We start from the raw sequence: 22,686 nt of genomic DNA on the forward strand, positions 1-22,686 counted from the left end.
TCGGTGGTGTTGAGAAACAGCTGAAGTCCTTAAAATCGAACTAAGCTCCAGGCCCCGTTGGAATCCCTGTCAGATTCTATAGTGAATTTGCGGCTGCGTTAGCCCATCTTCTCATTATAATCTATCATAGATACCTCGAACAGAAAAAGCACAGGTCACACCTGTCTACAAGAAGGGTAGTAGAAGTGATCGACAGAACTACTGTCCAATACCCTTGACATCAATTTGTTGTAGAGTCTTCTAACATTAGAATCTTAGAACACATTCTGAACTCAACCATAATGAGGTATCCTAAAGAAATGACCTTCTCAATGCCAACTAGGATGGATTTCGAAAACATCGATCATGTGATACCCAACTAGCCCTTTTCTTACGTCATGCTGAAAGCTTTGGATCAAGGCTATCGGGTAAATGTTTCATTTCTTGATTTCCGAAAAGCATTTGACTCATTGCCACACTTATGGTCATAAGTACGATCATATGGGATATCAAGTGAAATTTGTGACTGAATTAAGGACTTTTGCTAGGGAGAATGCAACAAGTTATCTTCGGTGGTTGGTTGCTTTTGGGGAAGGAGACCAGACAGCGAGGTCATCGGTCTCATCGGATTAGGGAAGGGTGGGGAACGAAGTCGGCTGTGCCCTTTCAGAGCAACCATCCCGGCATTTGCCTGGAGTGATTTAGGGAAATCACGGAAAGCCTAAATCAGGATGGCCGGACGCAGGATTGAACCGTCGTCCTCCCGCATGCGAGTCCAGTGTCTAACCACTGCGCCACCTCTCTCGGTCAAGTTATCTTGGATGGAGAGTCATTGTCGGATGTAGAAATAACTTAGGGTGTGCCCGGGAGAAGTGTGTTGGGACCTTGCTGTTCATGTTGTCTATTAATGACCTTAAAGACAATATTAATAGTAAAAGCAGGCTTTTTGCAGATGATGCAATTACCTATAATGAAGCACTATCTGATAGAAGCTGCATAAATATTCAGTCAGATCTTGATAAGATTTCAACTTGGTGCAGGGCTTGGTAGCTTTCTTTAAATGATCAGAAATGTAAAATTTTGCACTTCACAAAACGTCAAAAATTGTGTATCCTGTGACCATAATTACTGTTGGAATCGGCCAACTCATACAAATACCTAGGTGCTACACTTTGTAAGGATATGAAATTGAAAGATCACACAGTTTCAATCGTGGGTAAAGCAGGTAGTAGACTTTGGTATAATACTGGGGAAGTGCAATCAGTTTAGAAAAGAGACTGCTAACAGATTGCTTGTGCGACCCATCCTAGAATATTGCTCAAGTGTGTGAGACTCGTACCAGATAGGACTAAGAAGGGATATTGAACATATACAGAGAAGGGCAGCACGAATGGTGACAGGTTTGTTTAATCCATGGGAGAGTGTCAGAGAGATACTGAAGGAACTGAAATGGCAGACTCTTGAAGGCAGACGTAAACTATTCCAAGAAACTCTTGTAACGAATTTTCAAGAATTGGCTTTAAATGATTGCTCTAGGGATGTACTACAACTCCCTATGTACCGCTCACACAGTGGTCGTGAGGTTAAGATTAGAATACTTATTACAGGCACAGAGGCTTTCAAGCAATCATTCTTTCCACGCTCCATACATGAATGGAACGGGAAGGAACCCTAATAACTGGTACAGTGGGACGTACCTTCTGCCATGCACCTCACGTTGGTTTGCAGAGTATAGATGCAGATGTAGACGTATATCTGAAGTCACTGAATGGCCTGCAGAAGGTAATTGTTGTCCCGAAGCGCTTGGCCGTGGTGCTGACTCATTGTCAGATTCACTTTCATTGCTCACTTCGAAATCGATGCCTAATAGCAACTTCAACGCTTTTTCGGCTGAGCAAAAATGTTTGCTCATATTCAGACTAAAGGACTTACTAAAAATGAAACACCTACTGCCAAGGAAATAGGCAATATAGGTTTTATATATCGACAACAAAAGTGTATCCGCTCGCACCGCACTGCTAACCTGAATGGGCAATATTTTTTGCCGGTAGCACAATGCAGAGTGAATTCCCGTGACATCTAGTGGTAACAAACGCCGCTCAGTGTTCCAAGAAGCCCGCTAGATAGGGCCAGGGACGTTCTTTCAATAACGCTTTAACTTAGAAAAACGGCTAACACAGGAGTCGTGAGGTTAAGATTAGAATACCTACTACAGGCACAGAGGAAATCAAGCAATCATTCTTTCCGCGCTCCATACGTGAATGGAACAGGAAGGAACCCTATTAACTGTAGTAGAAGTGATCCACAAAACTACTGTCCCATACCCTTGACATCAATTTGTTGTAGAATCTTAGAACATTAGAATCTTAGAACATATTCTGAGCTCAAGCATAATGAGGTCTCCTGAAGAGAATGACCTTCTCAATGCCAACTGCTACAGTAGTTCACCGGATGGAACTTCTGTTTCCCAGCCGACTTCTACAGCAGTCCACCGTATGTAACGCTCGATTGCAGTGGACTTCCACAGAATTCAACCGTAGTTAAAGGGTTTAAGAACTGACAGATTTCAGAATTAATCCATCCACTGTAATGTGAGACTTCTCAGGGACATCACTGCGAAGAAATGCTGTTTGAAGTCACTGATAGGAATTAGAGTTCTAAACATTGTAACATGCTTCGAAGTACTTTGCCGAGCTCTGAGTACATTACTGAACTCACATGTGGGCATTGAGCTGAGGCAGTGGATCTCTCATCAACTCGTTTCATGGTCACTGATGTGAATTTAATGTTAACATCAGTGGTAATTGGTTAACAGTAGATGCTTGTAAAATTTGGATGTATCTTTATGATGAAGTATCATAGTTTATCCTATTTTCCTTCCAGATTATATTTCATTTAATCATTTTGCAATTAGTGACATTATCTTTTAATTTCAGTGTAGCATGCGTTATTCAGTAAGTTAGCCATTAATAATAAGCTACTTCTTACCATTAATGAGATGAAAGATGTTAACATCAATTCAGTTCCTACGACTGAACAGGTCCATTTCTTAGTTAATATAACGCAATGGCTAAAATTTTAATATGTTCCTATATCACGACAGAGCAGGATCAAGAACAATATGAATAAATGCAAGCAGAGCTTGGACAGATTTCAACATTGGTAACATAAATTTTGTTTCCACTCAAATAAAATGCAGTTGTCCATATTTTAAAGTGATTGTTACAGAGTAATGGTACATAGTATAATAATCTTAAAGCGATAAGTAGTATTTTTAAGTTGAAAGCCAGAAATTTATTGTTTTGTTTCCTTGTTGCTCCTAGGCTGTTTGGGTGTTCGTTGTTAGCCTGCCAGTTATTTTTATCAACGCACCTCGGCATGCCATCCCACACTCTCCCAAAACAATGACAACTCTTGACTCTGCTGGTACGGGGTTGTTTGTCATTGGACTCTTGGCAGAAACCTATGCAGACTTGCAAAAGTTTTCTTTTAGGCAAGATCCAGCCAACAAAGGAAAATGGTGTAATGATGGTGAGTTCATAAACATTATTCTTCAATAATAATACAGTGTTAATTTTGTCAAACAGCTTTACATTTTTTGTACAGGGTGTCCACAATTAAAGTTCCAGTTTCAAAATGCTGTAGAAATAAGGACGAATTTGAATTGTGTACCATTTTGTCATATGAGGGTTTGCAGCCGTGATTTTTCATGTTTGTTACCTGCCATCCTTCCCATTAGTTGCCTGATAGCTTTTGTGTGGTGAGCATTGTTGTTTGATGTTTAGTTTCGTCATGGAGCAGATGACAATTGAGCAACGTATCCAAGTGATAAAAAGTTGTTACAGAAACAGTGAAAGTCCCACGGTAACCGTTCGTGAATTGCATGGGACACCCGGACGCAATGCTGCTTCAACCGAATCATTAGTTCGGAAGTTGATCCGAAAGTTTGAGAACACGGGTTCTGAAAACAGTACGACCGTTTTCTGTTCGAACCCAAGAAAACATTGCTGTCGTGCGTCACAATGTGACCGTAAGCCCCAAGAAACCGGTTCGCTGACGAGCTCAGTAATTGAACTTATCACCAAATTCATTGCATGAAATCCTTTCAAAAGATCTGAAAATGCATGTGTACAAGATTCAACTTACACAAGAATCGAACCCTGCAGGGCATGGAAAGAGACATCGATTTTCTCAGTGTGTCTTGGCTCTACAAGCGGAGAACGAGAACTTCACAACAAGAATATTTTTTTCAAATGAGGCGCACTTCCACCTCAGTGGGTAGGTCAATAAGCAGAACTGCAGAATATAGGATGACGAAAATCCGCGAGTGACTGTGGAAGATGAGATGCATTCACTACGCTCGGCTGTAGGTTCTGGGCAGGAGGACTGATCAGCCCATACTTTTATGAAAATGACTAGGGAGCTACCGTCACTGTGAACGGCGACCGTTGTCGAAACATGCTTTCTGATTGGGTTTTGCCTCCTATTGATAAAACGACGATTTTTGGTTTCAACGAGATGATGCCACATGCCACACATCCCGTGAAACAATTGCCCTGCTGAATGAAAAGTTTTCTCAAAAAATTGCCTCTTTGTGGCAACCAGGAATGGCCTGCCACATCTACATCTACATCTACATCTATACTCCGCGAGCCACCTTACGGTGTGTGGCGGAGGGTACTTATTGTACCACTATCTGATTCCCCCTTCCCTGTTCCATTCACGAATTGTGCGTGGGAAGAACGACTGCTTGTAAGTCTCCGTATTTGCTCTAATTTCTCGGATCTTTTCGTTGTGATCATTACGCGAGATATATGTGGGCGGTAGTAATATGTTGCCCATCTCTTCCCGGAATGTGCTCTCTCGTAATTTCGATAATAAACCTCTCCGTATTGCGTAACGCCTTTCTTGAAGTGTCCGCCACTGGAGCTTGTTCAGCATCTCCGTAACGCTCTCGCGCTGACTAAATGTCCCCATGACGAATCGCGCTGCTTTTCGCTGGATCATGTCTATCTCTTCTATTAATCCAACCTGGTAAGGGTCCCATACTGATGAGCAATACTCAAGAATCGGACGAACAAGCGTTTTGTAAGCTACTTCTTTCGTCGATGAGTCACATTTTATTAGAATTCTTCCTATGAATCTCAACCTGGCGCCTGCTTTTCCCACTATTTGTTTTATGTGATCATTCCACTTCAGACCGCTCCGGATAGTAACTCCTAAGTATTTTACGGTCGTTACCGCTTCCAATGATTTACCACCTATGGCATAATCGTACTGGAATGGATTTCTGCCCCTATGTATGCGCATTATATTACATTTATGCGGTCTTACGCCTTGTCTTTTTTCTTTCTTTTTGTGAAATCAAAAGCGTACCCAAACGTACCACAAATAACAGATGTTAGTGAATGCGTCCTCTAGAACTTCAATAAACACACTGCTCGTTGCTGCGCGTCCTTGGGTGGTCATATGGAGAATATAATTTTTCATACATAAATGGGAGAAGTTACTTAATGTCTTTGTAAAAAATCATTACATTTTCAATAAATTTTGTAGGTTCTATAGCACCTTAATATTCGTCCCTGCTTCCTGGACGCCCTGTAGTACCACTACTCAGAATGACGTCGAATTTGAACAGCATAGGAGGAAATTATTCAGATAGTGAAGGGAGACGAAAATTTAATTGTCATGGGTGACTGGAATTCGTCAGTAGGAAAAGGGAGAGAAGGAAACATAGTAGGTGAATATGGATTGGGGCTAAGAAATGAAAGAGGAAGCCGTCTGGTAGAATTTTGCACAGAGCATTACTTAATCACAGCTAACACTTTGTTCAAGAATCATAAAAGAAGGTTGTATACATGGAAGAATCCCGGAGATACTAAAAGGTGTCAGATAGATTATATAATAGTAAGACAGAGATTTAGGAACCAGGTTTTAAATTGTAAGACATTTCCAGGGGCAGATGAGGACTCTGACCACAATCTATTGGTTATGAACTGCAGATTAAAACTGAAGAAACTGCAAAAAGGTGGGAATTTAAGGAGATGGGACCTGAATAAGCTGACTAAACCAGAGGTGGTACAGAGTTTCAGGGAGAGCATAAGGGAACAATTGACAGCAGTGGGGGAAAGAAGTACAGTAGAAGAAGAATGGCTAGCTCTGAGGGATGAAGTAGTGAAGGCAGCAGAGGTAAAAAGACGAGGGCTAGTAGAAATCCTTGGGTAACAGAAGAAATATTGAATTTAATTGATGAAAGGAGAAAATATAAAAATGCAGTAAATGAAGCAGGCAAAAAGGAATACAAGCGTCTCAAAAATGAGATCGACAGGAAGTGCAAAACGGCTAAGCAGGGATGGCTAGACGAAAAATGTAAGGATGTAGAGGCTTATCTTACTAGGGGTAAGATAGATACTGCCTACAGGAAAATTAAAGAGACCTATGGAGATAAGAGATCCACTTGTATGAACATCAAGAGCTCAGATGCAAACCCAGTTCTAACCAAAGAAGGGAAAGCAGAAAGATGGAAGGAGTATATAGAGGGTCTACACAAGGGCGATGCACTTGAGGACAATATTATAGAAATGGAAGAGAATGTAGATGAAGATGAAATGGGAGATGCGATACTGCGTGAAGAGTTTGACAGAGCCTTGAAAGACCTGAGCCGAAACAAGGCCCTGGTAGTAGACAACATTCCATTAGAACTACTGACGGCCTTGGGAGAGCCAGTCCTGACAAAACTCTACCATCTGGTGAGGAAGATGTATGACACAGGCGAAGTACCCTCAGACTTCAAGAAAAATATAATAATTCCAATCCCAAAGAAAGCAGGTGTTGACAGATGTGAAAATTACCGAACTATCAGTTTAATAAGTCACAGCTGCAAAATACTAATGCGAATTCTGTACAGACGAATGAAAAAACTGGTAGAAGCGGACCTCGGGGAAGATCAGTTTGGATTCCGTAGAAATGCTGGAACACGTGAGGCAATACTGACCTTACAACTTATCTTAGAAGAAAGATTAAGGAAAGGCAAACCTACGTTTCTAGCATTTGTAGACTTAGAGAAAGCTTTTGACAATGTTGACTGGAATACTCTCTTCCAAATTCTAAAGGTGGCAGGGGTAAAATACAGGGAGCGAAAGGCTATTTACAATTTGTACAGAAACCAGATGGCAGTTAAAAGAGTCGAGGGACATGAAAGGGAAGCAGTGGTTGGGAAGGGAGTGAGACAGGGTTGTAGCCTCTCCCCAATGTTATTCAATCTGTATATTGAGCAAGCAGTAAAGGAAACAAAAGAAAAATTCGGAGTAGGTATTCAAATCCACGGAGAAGAAATAAAAACTTTGAGGTTCGCCGATGACATTGTAATTCTGTCAGAGACACCAAAGGACTTGGAAGAGCAGTTGAACGGAATGGACATTGTCTTGAAAGGAGGATATGAGATGAACATCAACAAAAGCAAAACGAGGATTAAGTCGGGTGATGTTGAGGGTATTAGATTAGGAAATGAGACACTTGAAGTAGTAAAGGAGTTTTGCTATTTGGGGAGCAAAATAACTGATGATGGTCGAAGTAGAGAGTATATAAAATGTAGACTGGCAATAGCAAGGAAAGCGTTTCTAAAGAAGAGAAGTTTGTTAACATCGAGTATAGATTTAAGAGTCAGGAAGTCGTTTCTGAAAGTATTTGTATGGAGTGTAGCCATGTATGGAAGTGAAACATGGACGATAAATAGTTTGGACAGGAAGAGAAGAGAAGCTTTCTAAATGTGGTGCCACAGAATAATGCTGAAGATTAGATAGGTAGATCACATAACTAATGAGGAGGTATTGAATAGGATTGGAGAGAAGAGAAGTTTGTGGCACAACTTGACTAGAAGAAGGGATCGGTTGATAGGACATGTCCTGAGGCATCAAGGGATCACAAATTTAGCATTGGAGGGCAGCGTGCAGGGTAAAAATCGTAGAGGGAGACCAAGAGATGAATACACTAAGCAGATTCAGAAGGATGTAGGTTGCAGTAGGTACTGGGAGATAAAGAAACTTGCACAGGATAGGGTAGCATGGAGAGCTGCATCAAACCAGTCTCAGGACTGAAGACCACAACAACAACAACAGGAGGAGGAAATGTCATTGAACAACCAAAAAAAAACGAAAATTTGACCAGAGACGGCACTGTAAGCGTCAGAACATGCACACCAACAGATGCATGCCATACTGCTGTCCCCCAGTTTACATCCGAGATGCCCCAGCATGGCTGTCTCCATGAAAGATCGCAAGCTGCTGGTGAACCTCATTTACAAGAATGGTGACTGTGCGCCAGTAGCCCTGCAGAAGTTCTGGACACTCAAGGGTATTAAAAATGCCATTGGTCCAATGTCTGCTAAGGGTCTGGAGAAAATGGTTACAAATTTCCAAAAGAAAAGCTCTTTTGAAGTGCAATGTAACAGAGGGAGGAAAGCATTTGATCAAACATCAGTTGAAGATGTTGCCACAGCAATTCAGGGGTCGATCAGTCGTATGCAGGCATGCAGTGCGCAGGGAACTGCTTGAATGTGGGACATGCCTGTGAGCACAGTCCTATGAATCATCCTGCATTGCAATCTGTACAAAGTCACACTTGTTATGGACCCGTCAGCAAGACAAAAATTCAATCCAGAATTTCTTGCTCACATGGAAGCGGACAATGAATGGCCATGGAACATTCCATGGACAGATGAAGCTCATTTCCATATCCAAGGACAGGGCAATATGAAGAATTGTAGAATATGGTCAATGGAAAATCCAGGCATCAACCGGTACCTCTTCATTCTGCAATGTTGCATGTTGATCATGTTGTTTATTGTAGGGCCATATGTTTTTGAGGAGACAAGTTCTGTGGGTCCTGTTATGTGTACCATCACAGGTAAATGCTGTGAGAGTCGTTTGTGCTCCAACATCATTCCAACCCTTCAACAATGTGGATGAGTGGGTAGGATCATTTTTATACAAGAAGGCACTCTCCTGCACATTGGACAGCCAGTGCAGCTGCTGCTGCACAGGTGTTTCAGAAATGCTAGTAATATCAGTCATCATTTCCCTATCGTCTGGCCATCCAGATCACCTGTGATTTCAGACTGTCAGGTTATCTAAAAGATGTTATGTTCAGTGCTCCAATTACGTATGTAGGTGAATTCAAGGGATACATTGTGCAATGCATTCTGAACATGACCCCAGAGATACTACTATTTGCTGCAGAACATGCTGTTTCCTCGTCTTTTGCCAGTCTCACAACAATTACAAACAGATGACATTTTGATTTTTTGTGGTTTTGATCCCAGGGCAATTAAAAACTGATGTCATTTTGCTTTGTATGCAGTTTTTGTCCACAGAACAACTAATGGAAGATGGCCATGCAAACAGAAATATTAAAAACCAATTTTTCCATTCAGTGATGTGTGACCTTGCCATGATGGATGACCTTACCTAACTAACAGTACCACAACTGTTACAACAACAAATACATAAGTTTTATGTCACCTTTGAGCGTATTTACATTCAATCGGTGTCATCAAAGTTCACACAGTAATAAAAACAGTAATAATAATAATAATAATAATAATAATAATAATAATAATAATAACACAAACTTGGGCCAATGTCATTAGCTATAAGAAAATAAGCTAAGATAGATACACTACATATCTAAATAAATGCCAATAACAGCATAAAGTTTCCTAACAGAATGATTACAAGTTAAATGAACTACATAGTTAAAGTGAATGAAAAAGATATGGAATAATCAAACAGATAAATAACAAAAATTATGTGAAACAGCAATAAAATAGTTACTCAGTGTGGTATTTGTGAAGTTTGTAGTTAATTTATTGCTCATTCTGATAAGAAATGTGGGTCACTTGACACACACTCGAGGAACTCTTGAGCAGAATAAATTACTTTACTTGTCATCCATCTCGAAATTACTCACTGGCACTGAATAGGGATTTTCACATAATTTGTTGAAGTAGACAGGACCAAGACATTTGTAACTGTTATGAGTCTTTGCAAGCCTAGCACACTGAAGAATGCAAAATATGCATATAATAGTAGTTCTTTACTGATACTGCCCCTCAGCTTGTACAGCAGATAGATGACACATGCTAGTCTGCCACATAATTTCCCTGCATGAGTATCCCAGCTGAGCTTTTGATCTCTTTCAAATCCTGACAGTTTGCTTCTTTTGTTATCATGACTGGGAGCATTCAGACTCAATACAGTACCTTCAGTTTTACTACCATTCTTCTGCAGTGCCTTTGCTTCAAGCCATTTAGTACGTCCCTCCTTTGCCACTGCCATGCTGTGTTGCACATTTTCAAAGTCGGTACCACAAGTGATGAATGTTATGTCGTATGAATATAGCACTGCATCACGTGGTACAGCTGTTAATAAGTTATGTAAATGTATGTAAATAATGAAAAGGAATGGCCCAAGAACAGATCCTTAAGGTATGCCCTTTACAGCTGGAAGACATTCAGATATTTCATTATTTAACTTAACTAACTGTTTTCTATTGTCCAAGGAAGACTGCGTAGTCACAGCAATCTCTTTCACTCTGTAATGGTAGAGTTTTTTGTGAGAATGTTATGGGAGGCCATATCAAAAGCTTTCCTGACATTCATCGGTGCTGCACAGATAAAATCTTTATTTTCAAACCAGTTGTATATTTTTGCTACCATCCTCTCAACGGCTTTGACAGTAGAAAGGCTGGATCTGAAACCATGCTGTGAGGAGGTAAGTATACCATTATCCTTCAAATATTGACTCATATGTTTAAGCATGCAGCATTCTATTATTTTTTATGTTTCGGTATGAATGATATAGGTCGATAGTTATCTGTAGATGCTATATCTCCTTTATTATGCACTGATTTAACCACAGATACTTTTAAACATTCCAGACAAATACTGACTACTAAACTTGTGCAGTCATGCACACTGAACAGTACAGATGTGTAATGTGCGACTGAAACCATAGCTGTCATATTGCAATTCATCTGTCATTCGCAGCTGATCCCATTTGCATTAAGAAACTTACTGTGCCATCTATTGCTCAATTTTTTTCGTGACATTTCCCCTGCATCAATAGTATGCTGTTCAAATTTGATGTCATTCTGAACAGTGGTTTCCTTTATACAGTGTTTTGAAACTGGTACTTTAATTATGGACAGTCTGTGCTTAATATCCTAGTTTTTATTTGATATATAAGTTTATTTGTATATCAGTTCTTAAAAGCACATGATATTCATCAAATTTATGAAACAAACATAATCAACAGTAAATTATGTATCATTATTAATTTTCATTGATCAAGAAAACCAGACTATTTGAGGCTGAATATGTCTAGTGTGTCCATTAATATAAACTGAATTTCTTGTAATGAAATTTCATTAAACTGATATTAACATTACAATTTCACCCATGTTTACTCTGTGTGTGTGTGTGTGTGTGTGTGTGTGTGTGTGTGTGTGTGAGAGAGAGAGAGAGAGAGAGAGAGAGAGAGAGAGAGAGAGAGAGAGAGAGAGAGAGAGAGAGACAGACAGACAGACAGACAGAGAGACTGCCCCTTGGGAGTTCCACAGATTGTGTACACTGTTATAATCTAATGGAATATGACTTTTCATCACACATACGTTTCTAAAAAAATAAGTTCCTTAAGATGAAGAAGGAAGCTGTAAGACTGCATTGTCAGATGATACTACACTTTTTGTTATGTACATTTTCTCATTTAATGTATGTACTTGCCTGGGTCCACACTATTTTCTTTTTAACAGGATACTGTCTAGCAGTAGTAGTAGTAGTAGTAGTAGTAGAAGCAGCAGCAGCAGCAGCAGGAGTAGTACTAGTAGTAGTTTTATTCATCATAGTTCTCTTTTACAAGGATATTGAGCATGTCTTTGTATTACAACTTAAGAACAACAAAAATAAAGTAATTTGCATATACAGACATCTACAGACATACAGGTCTAGTAAGATAAGGGTGGGGAATGTAGTCAACGACAGCCTTATAATAGGGATACCTTGACATTTGCCTGAAATAATTTAGAGAAACCAAGGAGATCCTAAATCAGGATGGCTGGATGTAGACTGAGGCCTTGACGGTCCCAAATACAAGGCCACTCTGTTTAAAACAGTGCTACTGCATTCAGTTTGCCCCTTAGGTTGCAGAACTGTTTTACAAATGAGTTATTAGAATAAAAAGGCTAATGTTACATTGTTCATTCATGTCTCACTTCCAGTCACTGGACACACTGCACACACTATACACACATTGTTTCATAAGACTACGCACACTATCAGCTGATGTCAGGACTATTTTGTGCACTGCAGCTCCCCGTTTGCTAGCCTGAAAAACTGAAACAGCATACCTTTGTAATGAATCAGATGTTGTGTTCATAATGTGAATAAGGTGTTAGTGTTATACACCATGTAGCTTTGAGAGTAAGTTTCTCCAGAAAAGGGAAAAGGAGGGAACAAGTATAGTGGAAAATTGTTATGTCGAATGTTGTATGTTATGTTATCACTATTATTAGTTATCAGTGTTTATTTTACCAAACCCCTACTGTGTGTTATCTAAATAATCCTTCAGTGTACAGAATGTGTACAAAGAAAAGTGTGAGGTCATCCACATGGGTACTTAAAGAAATCTGATAAATTTTGAGTATATGATAAATCGCACAAATTTAAGGGCTGTCAATTTGAGCCAGTACCTAGGAATTATAATTATGAGCAACTTAAATTGGAAAGACCACATAGATAATATGGTGGGGAAGGCAAAACAAAGACTGCACTTTGTTGGCAGAACACTTAGAAGATGCGACAAAACCCGCTAAAGAGACAGCCTACATTACACTTGTCCGTCCTCTGCTGGAATATTGCTGCATGGTGTGGGATCCTCACCAGGTAGGATTGATGGAGGACATTGAAAAAGTGCAAAGAAGGGCAGCCCGTTTCGTGTTATCGCGCAATAGGGGTGAGAGTGTCACTGATATGATACGCTAGTTGGGGGGGGCAGTCACTGAAACAAAGGCTGGAATATTGCGGCGAGGTCTATTTATGAAATTTCAATCACCAGCTTTCTCTTCCGAATGCAAAAATATTTTGTTGACACCCGCCTATGTAGGGAGAAATCATCATAATAATAAAATCAGAGCTCGATTGGAAAAACTTAGGTGTTCCTTTTTCCCACGCGCCATTCGAGAGTGGAATGGTAGAGAAGTAGTATGAAAATGGTTCGATGAACCCTCTGCTAGGCACTTAAGTGTGAATTGCAAAATAACCATGTAAATGTAGATGTAGATGTAGAATGTATTACATAACAGATACTATTTAACTGCTTTTTAAAATAAGTTTCTTTTAGCAATGTATTTAATCTCCTTTGGCAATTTATTGTATAGTTTTATTCCTTGATAGAAAATGCTGTTTTGAGTTTTATGTATAGTCTTTCTTAGTAAATGTAAGTTCAGTCCAGATCTTGTTCCATGGTCATGGACAGAGCTGTTGTGCAAGTAGTTATCAATGCTATTTTTGATGTGCACAACTGACTGGTAAATTTACTCACATGGGGCAGTTAAAATCCCCACTGTTTTGAACAGATCTTTACAATCAGTGTGACTGCTAGTTTTTGTTATTATATTTGTGGCCATTCTCTAAATTTTGAAAATTGTTCATTTGTTCCCCAGAAAAGAATGCCATAGCTAAGAATTGAGTGTACATACTGTATGAGTAGTATGTAATTAACATACACTGGGTTACACATTGACAACAGGATTCTAAGGGCATAACATGCTGATGACATTCTGTTTGGAAGCATTTTTGTGTGTTCACACCACTTCAGCTGAAAATCTGTATTCATTCCTAGATATTTTGCACTTGTTACACTATCTTTAGAGTTGCCACCTTCATTATATTTATATTTTCACTCTTCAAAATGAAGTTATGGTATTTGTTTTCTTAATGTTCCATGTCACTTTCTTACTTATTGACCAGTTGTAAACTTCCCTTGATTTGCTTTCTCAGGAAGGAGTTCTCTTGTTTTCTCAGTGACTATAATATAGCTGTCATCAGCAAAGAGAAATCTTTCCCCATAGCTAACAATACTGGGAAAGCCACTGATGTATATCGGGTACAGTACTGGTCCTAAAATGCTACCCAGAAGAACTCCTCTATTCATGTATTTTGGTTCTGATAAGTATTTAAAAAAAATAGACTTATTTGAAGTACCTGTTATCTCTACTCTTTGTTAGGTATGATTGGAACCAGTCATTAGCTGTCCCTCTTATTCCTAATGCTTCTACCTTATTTAGTTGAATCTTATGGTCAGCAGCCTTAGAAAGTTCTAAAAATATGCCTGTGACACACTCATCCTTGTCAAAAGCATCAAGTAACACTTTTGTGAATTCTGCTGTAGCTGACTGTGTATCTCTATCGCTTCAGAAACCAAACTGTGATTCACTTAGAAGGTTGTATTTGTTCAAGTAATTCATTAATTTGCCTTTCATATTTTATTCTATAATTTTTGAGAATGGAGAAAGCAGGAAAATGGGTTGATAATTTTCTGTGTCTTCTACAGTGCCATTCCTTAGCAGCCCATTTTAAATACTCTGAAATTTCCCAGACAGGAGGGATTAATTTATTATGTTTATTAAGGGAGCTTGTATACCCTCTATGCATTGTTTCAGTAGACACATTGGCACTTCATCTAACTCTGTGAACTTTTTTTTTTTTAGTTTTGTGCAGTTTTACTGTACAAAACTGTAGTAACATCATTGTACTTTATGCATAATTATTTACAGTTGTCTATTTATTTCTTGTTAATTTCTAATGTAACTACACCACAATACTTGAAGATTGGCCATTCACATAGTCAGCAAGGTGATGTGGATCATTTATTACTTTATCCTACTCTGTCATCAGTATGTTGGTAATCCTTTGTTTTTCCTCTCCCTTTTTCCTTTTTTATGACATTCCAAATTGCTTTGCTTTATTCTCTGCATTGTGTATTATTTTGTCATTAAACTGCTTTATTGCAACAATCAGCACCTTTCTACTACACTTTTTGTACCAGTGATAAAAATGTAAGAACTCTGGCTCATTATGACTCTTTTTCGTGTAACTGAGGTACTTAAGGATTTGAGAGAACTTATTAATACCTGCTATTTGTTTTTATGAGACACTGATACTGTTGCGGATACTTCTGGAACTGTCATTTCAAAGTTCTGTTTAAATAATTTTGAACATTTGGAGAATTTCACATTTGCATTTGTTTCTCTATACACTTCATCCCAGCTTTGGTTTGCTAGGTCTTTCGAAAAAAATTTTATTTTGATTTCTGATAAATGTCTTTTGCAGACTTTCAGTTCAGTGAATTTTTCCATACCTGATTTTACTGTTATTTTTTGGCAGAAAAGGTCTGATAGTCCACTTTTGACAATACACAGTAGTGCTTGGGCAGTAAATGGAGTTCCATATGGTTCACTGTAAAGAACCATTCTATATTAAGTAAGCAGATGTGAGTAAACACATACGCAACTGGTTTTGTGCAGAACTGTTTCAACCGATTTTCGAAGATCTGGATCAGCACCGTGATAAAAGTGACCAGACCTGCAGCTGACTTAAGAAAAGTAATACATTTCTAAACACAATAGTGTGAGCAAGGGTAATGCGTTTCATCATGGGACTAAAGCAAGGACTGAACATTGCTAGTGTCAAGAGAGTGGAACCAAAAACTGGAATGAAACTTCCTGGCAGGTTAAACTGTGTACTGGAATGGGACTCAAACCTGCCTTTCACAGCCAAATGCTTTAACAACTGAACTATTCTAGCATGAGTCACAACCTATCCTCACAGCTTTACTTCTGCTGATACCTTGTCTCCTATCTTCCAAATTTTATAGACGTTCTCTTGTGAAACTTGTAGGACTAGCACTTCTGCAAGAAAGGATATTGCAAAGACTGGGAGCAGCCACAATCTGGGTGATTATTTCCAGAATGAATGTTTCACTCTACTGCACATTTGTGAAGTTTTAAAAGTAGAAGATGAGGTGCTGTGGAAGTAAAGCTGTAACGACAGGTCATGTATCATGCTAGGATACCTCAGTTGTCAGAGCACTTGCCAGTGAGTCCCAGTCCAGCACACAATTTTAATCTGCTAAGAAGTTTCATACCCACACACTTTGCTCCAGAGTGAAAAGTCATTCTGGAAAGGACTTGAATTATCACTTTGTGATTTAATAGTGACATGGCTTACCACAGAATAAAATGAGAACCATGATAAATGCTAAACATTCTGAGTGCATACCAATAAAATTAAGACTGATTTGAACTGTGACTTAACAAATGCAGTATTCATAAAAATACTTTCATTTTAAAAAAATCCATCACTTGTTAAATAATAATATGAACTGTTATACATATCAGGTACATCATGGTGTAGGGTAACATGTATCCAACAAGACATGAAGTACAGATAGTTCTTGTGACCATATTATCAATAAATTGGACTGTAGGCTTATAAAACTTTAAATTAAATTTGTTTTTGAAGTCTCTTGTGTCCAGAAAAATTGAGGAAGAAAATTTCTATTGACGGTGTAAGGAACCATCTTCCTATATTCTTGAAATGATTTAGAGAAGCCAGTGAAACCTAAATCAGTATAATTAGAGGGAATTTTAATCTTATTTCTTTCAAAACTAACTCCAGTGACTTAATCTCATCACCATCACATTCAGTAGTGAAAGATAAACAAAAGGGTGCTTGCTTCAGTTGTAAAAATATGCAATGGCAGACAACTCACTTGGTCTGATGTGTATCATTATTAGAAGGAAATCATACAAACAGCACTTTTTAACCTAAAGGTGAAAATTTTAAGGCAGTAATTCTAAGTTACCCTGAGAAGCACTGAGAAAAATCTGGCTGTGGCTGACAGTGAGTCACTCTGACTGCAGTAAAGTCTCACATGTCATGTCATTAGAGAATATGTTCATCGCTTAGCCACTGAAAGCAGCATCTTGAACTACTTATTTGATTAGAATTTCAGGGGTTGATGCTCAACATGCAGTCTTTTTTGGCTCTGACAAGGATGGCTCATTCCCATAATGGAATCATTATATACATTCAGATATCAGATCAAAGTCTTGAAGAAGTTGTGTCCTGTATTCTCTTTTATGACCTTATCTGACTATCCAAAGAACAAATCGTTCAAAAATATTGTAGTATTGCAACTTTGCCACCAAGGATGCTCAAACCTATGGGCAGGACAGTCTGCCACCCTCACCTCCCCCCCCCCCCCCCCCCCCGCTCTCTCTCTCTCTTTGCTGTCAGGGAAAGGAAAAATGTAGTGTATTCATTTGTTTTTCTTTCAACAAAATGGTTCAAAATTCAGTATTACACTGGTTTTTAACATGGTTAGATCTGAAAAATTTTTATGGCTTGCTTGCAAGTCACCATTTGTCTTCCAAAATATTAAAAATATACCATACCCCCAGATCTAGGCCCCTGTAACAACTGTTGTATGGGCACACTTGATTGACATTGTCATTTCCAATGCGTATGAATTATTATTCAGATACAACAAACAAATCTTGATTGTATTTTGCCAATTTGTGTGACCAAAATTATTTTTACTTCAAGGAGGGACCATTGAGGGCAATGATCAATAATTAGTTGAATGAGTTTGTGATCCTGATGGAAATCATGACTTCTAAACTGAAGATAATTGCAGTTTGTTCTCCCCAAATGTCACTGTGTTCTGATGGATATTTTAAGAAACAGTATTACAAAAGAAATTGGTTTAAGTGTTTTTGTTCTGAATATGACTTGTTCATGTAGTTTGTATTTTATTTATTTACTCATACAACTCTAAATATTTAAATCCAATTGATGTTATGAGTAATTTAAAAATCTCTTTTACAGTGGGGTTTGACAAATTAGAAGAAAAATCGGGTTACATATTGTATATCACTACATACAATTTATTCAAATATACATGTTAAAATATGGATAGATACATCTATTTCTAAATCTTGGCATATTTTATGCTAAGCTACAGGCTGTTTAGTCTATATCTCTTATAATTATTTTGATGTGCAAAAGGCAATTGTATGGGACAGTTGGTGTATGTAACTGTTTAAAACAAGACCTACAAGATATTTTAGTTTTAAAAATTTTGAACATGTGTCTGCAGGTCATCTTCTGCATGATGAAAATTTGCCTTGCTCCAGGAAAATAACCTCACCAAAAATGATATATCTTATGTGGCAGTGACAGAAAGCATAACAGGACTGAAGCAACAACTTTTCAGAAACACAATTCCTTTTTTTACACAACAAATAAATAACACATGACAGATTTTTACAAATATATTCAGTATGACTCTTTCAAGTGTATTTCAAATGTAGATATATGCAGAGGAATTTAAAGGATATGCACTCAGTGGCAGAATGATTATTCTGAAAATATGCTCACAATCTTTTCATAATTAACAGACAAGAATTATCTTTAAACCAGGTATTTGATAACTTAAGGTACTCTTTTTTGTTGTTGTTTCAGTATGTCAACATTTTTTCCAGAATGTATGACTTGTGTCACCTACATAAAGCACTGCTTTGCATAGTATGTCACTGGGCAGGCCATTTACAAACATTGTAGACAGCAGTTCCAAAGCACTGATCCTTACAGAACCCCTTGAGTTATGCTGGTGTGAGTGATGGTGTGGGTGACAGGGATATGATCATATGCAGAGAGAATTTGCTCATTATATTTACAGCTAGTCTCATACTATGGTCAGCTGATGATAACATTTAGTTTGTGTACCTTACCTATTTATGTAAGTGCCCCATTGGTCCTCTTTCTCATACACACATATACAGATGAAGCACGAAAATGCAGTGGAAACCATTAATTTGATTTGAAGACAGATTGTGTACATAATGTTTGTGACTATAGGGTATGGGTACATTGCGGTGTCACTTATGATGACATTTCTGGCTCTAGAATACAGTAACTTTGACACCAATATGCAGGATTACAAATGCTTTGTGGTGAGGTCAAGTAGGCCTACTGCCATTATAGCATCAACATCCAATTTTTTTTTTTTTTTTTTTATCAGTTTCTCAAAATGGGGGGAATGAATTTAAGGATGTTTATTGTACTGACTAACCCATTTTTATTTCTAAGATTATAGCACAACACTCACTTTGATTTGCCGTTTGCATCACAATTATTTTCAGAGCAGATAGGTTTTTCAGTGTTTTCACTAAATCACTGTAAGTGAATGCTCAAATATTCCATTCAACAAGGTCTAGGAAAATTCCTCCACCTCACTCACTTGTGAAAACTAAGATGATATGCTGTCTACATCTAAATGACGACATCTACATGACTAGTCACCAGTTCACAATTAAGTGTCTACCAGTCAACCATCAGACATAAAACTATGCTGTAATGAGGAATACAAACTACTTTCCTGTAAATAACATGTAATTGACAATACATTGAGATGTTACAGAAATTTTCAGTTTGATTCTGATATTTCTTATTATTACCCAGTGCTGAAATCATGTTTCATGGTGTAACATTCTACTACAATTTTATGTTGATGAAAAATAGCAAATTGTGTACTTTGGCTTCTAGCTTATTTTCAAAGCACATTACAAAATTATTTGAACTGTTCATAGTAGAATGCCACTTATCTCTTCTTTGCTCCTGCAAGAATAATTTTTGACAGTGTTGCTTCACTCCATTATATTTCTAATGGATGCATCATGTGTGAAGGAACAAAAAAGTAGCACTCTAATTAGTGAAATTATGTACCCTTGACTGTAGTTTGATCTTCACGTTATCAAATCTCATAAAAATATATCAAACTTGACATAATAAATCAGCAGAATAGAATACTTTCTGTACTGATTGACTCCAAAGACAGTCCAAATACAATCGCCCTACAAGACTGACTCCATAATGCCTGCACATTTCTCTACAGATTATTCCACATGGTCACTACCATGCTACACTGTATAAAATAACAACAATTACATTTCCTAAACCTCATTATTGGAACAATTACATAAGTTAACTTACAACTGAAAATTTACAGTTGATTAAGGTTTTTCACGTTGTGTCATATTGCAAATTGAAATAAATCTTCCACCATAAGTACGATTCAGAATGAGTTACTTTCTGACATGAAAAGTTCTAATTATATTTTAATTACTCTACTGTTTTTATTGCTAGCATATTTTTGGTGTTTGTGTGTGTTGTGGATTTTGATGTATACAAATCTTTTGAAGTGAATGTATAATATGTAATAACCAGTCCTAGGAACTGTTGACAAGACTGTATTTCTAGAATGTTCTAAGAAAAACAAATCTGCATCATAAAAAATGAACTGGAGGTAAAAATTATGTCTGGACAACACCAAATTAAATATAAAGTTCATAACCAAGTGGAAATATGAAGAGGAAAATCAGCAGTTACTCAAAATGTGAAGACAACATGCTACAATAGTATTGAATTTGTAATTTGTTTCTGAATTTGTCTTATATAAACTGTGTATATAACGTGTATTTTTTCTGTGTGTTTCAGGTCTGTGGAGGCTGTCAAGACACCCAAACTACTTTGGAGAGATTGTATTATGGTGGGGAATATTTATTATTTCTATAAATGTACTTGAAGGCATTGAGTGGATAGCTATTCTCTCCCCACTGTTTACAACATTTATTATCCTGTTTCTATCTGGCATGCCTCTTTTGGAAAAGTCAGCAGATGAGAGATATAGAGAGTAAGTACAAATTACAAAAGCCCAAACTAAATACAAATATCAGTCATGCCTCAAAATTTCTTATTAATAAAAGAAATAAATTTCTTGAATGAGTCCACAATTATTTGGAAATATTTCATGGATAATACTGTCTGGGTAGCTAAATAAATGCCTTTATTTATTATGCCACTTAGGCTACCGCCATAATTAGATATCTGCAATTAAGATTAAAGGAATATACATGGTGATGGTGTTTTTATACAACATCAAGTTACAAAATATTAAAGTGTTAAAAATATTTTCAAAAAATTCACTCTTCAAAGAACTTCAAACTTGCAAAACAAGGTTCAGTATCAGTATTAAAACCTGAGCCTCATTTTTTCCCTTCCATTTACACTTATAAAAAGACTTATGTTCTTTAAATTACAAACATAAAAAGCCAAATTATAGGACACAATTTAAATTAATATAATTGCATACTCATGACATTAACTTTCTATATGGTGGCAGTTAGTCAGTGTGAGTTCACTGAAACTTAACGACAAGTATTCATTGAATCTGTTAATAATACCTGTACAACAGCCACGTAAACTTTAGTAGTAAATATGTTTCACATTAATAGAAAGTTGCTATTATAAAGTGGTGTTTGCTGTTATAATTATGCATGGCCAATAAATGAAACACTGTGGCCTATGAACTAAATCTTGGCCAAACAATATACTAAAATTTGTAGACTTGTAAAGCATATTACAAAAAATAAAACAATTTGATTATTCAGTTCAAATATTTTAGAAGGCATCTTCATCTTGTGGAAGAATGAGCTACTTGCGTCCCAAGGTAGGTTGTTTGTAGTACAACCAGTGGGAGCTCTGCCGGCACAGCAAATTCATGGTGTGATGTGGCCCTGTCAACAACAGGAGATATGGCACAGTCAGCATACAACACACAAATAAAACAACACTTCCATGCTTTCACTTATCTAAACTTCCCTACACTTCTCCATTTTTAAGTGTCATCAGTGTACTACTGCTCCCCTCGCAGGAGCGAACCCTATTAACTTTGTCATGAATTTCCTCCCAATTTGTCCTAAATAAAAATTATTACAGTTGTTGCAGTTTATTTTATTCACTCCTGAGTCACTATACTTGTTGCATTTATTTTCAATTTTGTGGCATAACCTATTTTCTAGGCTACCTATGGTAAGGAAATCTATGCGAACGTTAGCATTCTTGAAACTGTGAGCAATGCTTTCAGAATGTAGGCCATTACATGTTAATTCTGTATATCTTTTATTATTCTGATGCATCACTGGTTCAGTAATTTCTCTTTATTTTATTTTTTCATACATATTTATAACACCACTCCTGCTGTATCTATTTGCACAACCTATTTGCATAAATAATTGAAGCTCTTTCTCAGTCCCTTTCTCACCCAAAAGCAATGCCAAGATTCTTTGTATCGTAGACCTGAAGAAGGCATATTTATACATTCTGGGATAACATGATTATGCTTTCATATTATTATCATTATTATTCTTTTCTAGCGAACAATCTGAAGGTGGAGCTGCCTTCCAAAATAGCTGAATTGAATAATCAAATTGTTTCATTTTTTTATGATCTGTTTTACAAGTCTACATACTTTAGCATGTTGTTTGGCTAAGTTTTAGTTCATAGGGCACAGACTTTTTTAATTGGTCATATGTAATTATGAGGTGTGTTGAAAAAACATGGTAAATGAAATTTTTGGCAGCAACTGTTGATGTCACAACCATTGCATGTAATATGACTGACAGCCTGATCCATTGAGACAGGCACTGTCAATTTGGAACATATTCTGAGTTGTCAGTCAGCATCCACAAACACTAGAACGAGGTTGTGTTTACCATGTCTATCATGCATCATGGATTTCAAACAATGCA

The 22,686-nt window shown here is 37.5% G+C and overlaps 1 protein-coding gene across 2 annotated transcripts in view; it reads left to right on the forward strand.

Annotated features, from left to right (window-relative positions):
- LOC124612476 overlaps window positions 1-22,686 on the forward strand; it is a 630,115-nt gene that overhangs the window by 588,188 nt on the left and 19,241 nt on the right. For both annotated transcript variants that reach the window (XM_047140710.1, XM_047140711.1), the window contains 2 exons: window positions 3,303-3,510; window positions 20,594-20,789. In XM_047140710.1, coding sequence (XP_046996666.1) covers window positions 3,303-3,510; window positions 20,594-20,789 — 404 coding nt within the window. The remainder of the gene's footprint in view (window positions 1-3,302; window positions 3,511-20,593; window positions 20,790-22,686) is intronic.

Source organism: Schistocerca americana, chromosome 4, assembly GCF_021461395.2.
Source record: "Schistocerca americana isolate TAMUIC-IGC-003095 chromosome 4, iqSchAmer2.1, whole genome shotgun sequence".
Classification (NCBI taxonomy): Eukaryota; Metazoa; Arthropoda; class Insecta; order Orthoptera; family Acrididae; genus Schistocerca; species Schistocerca americana.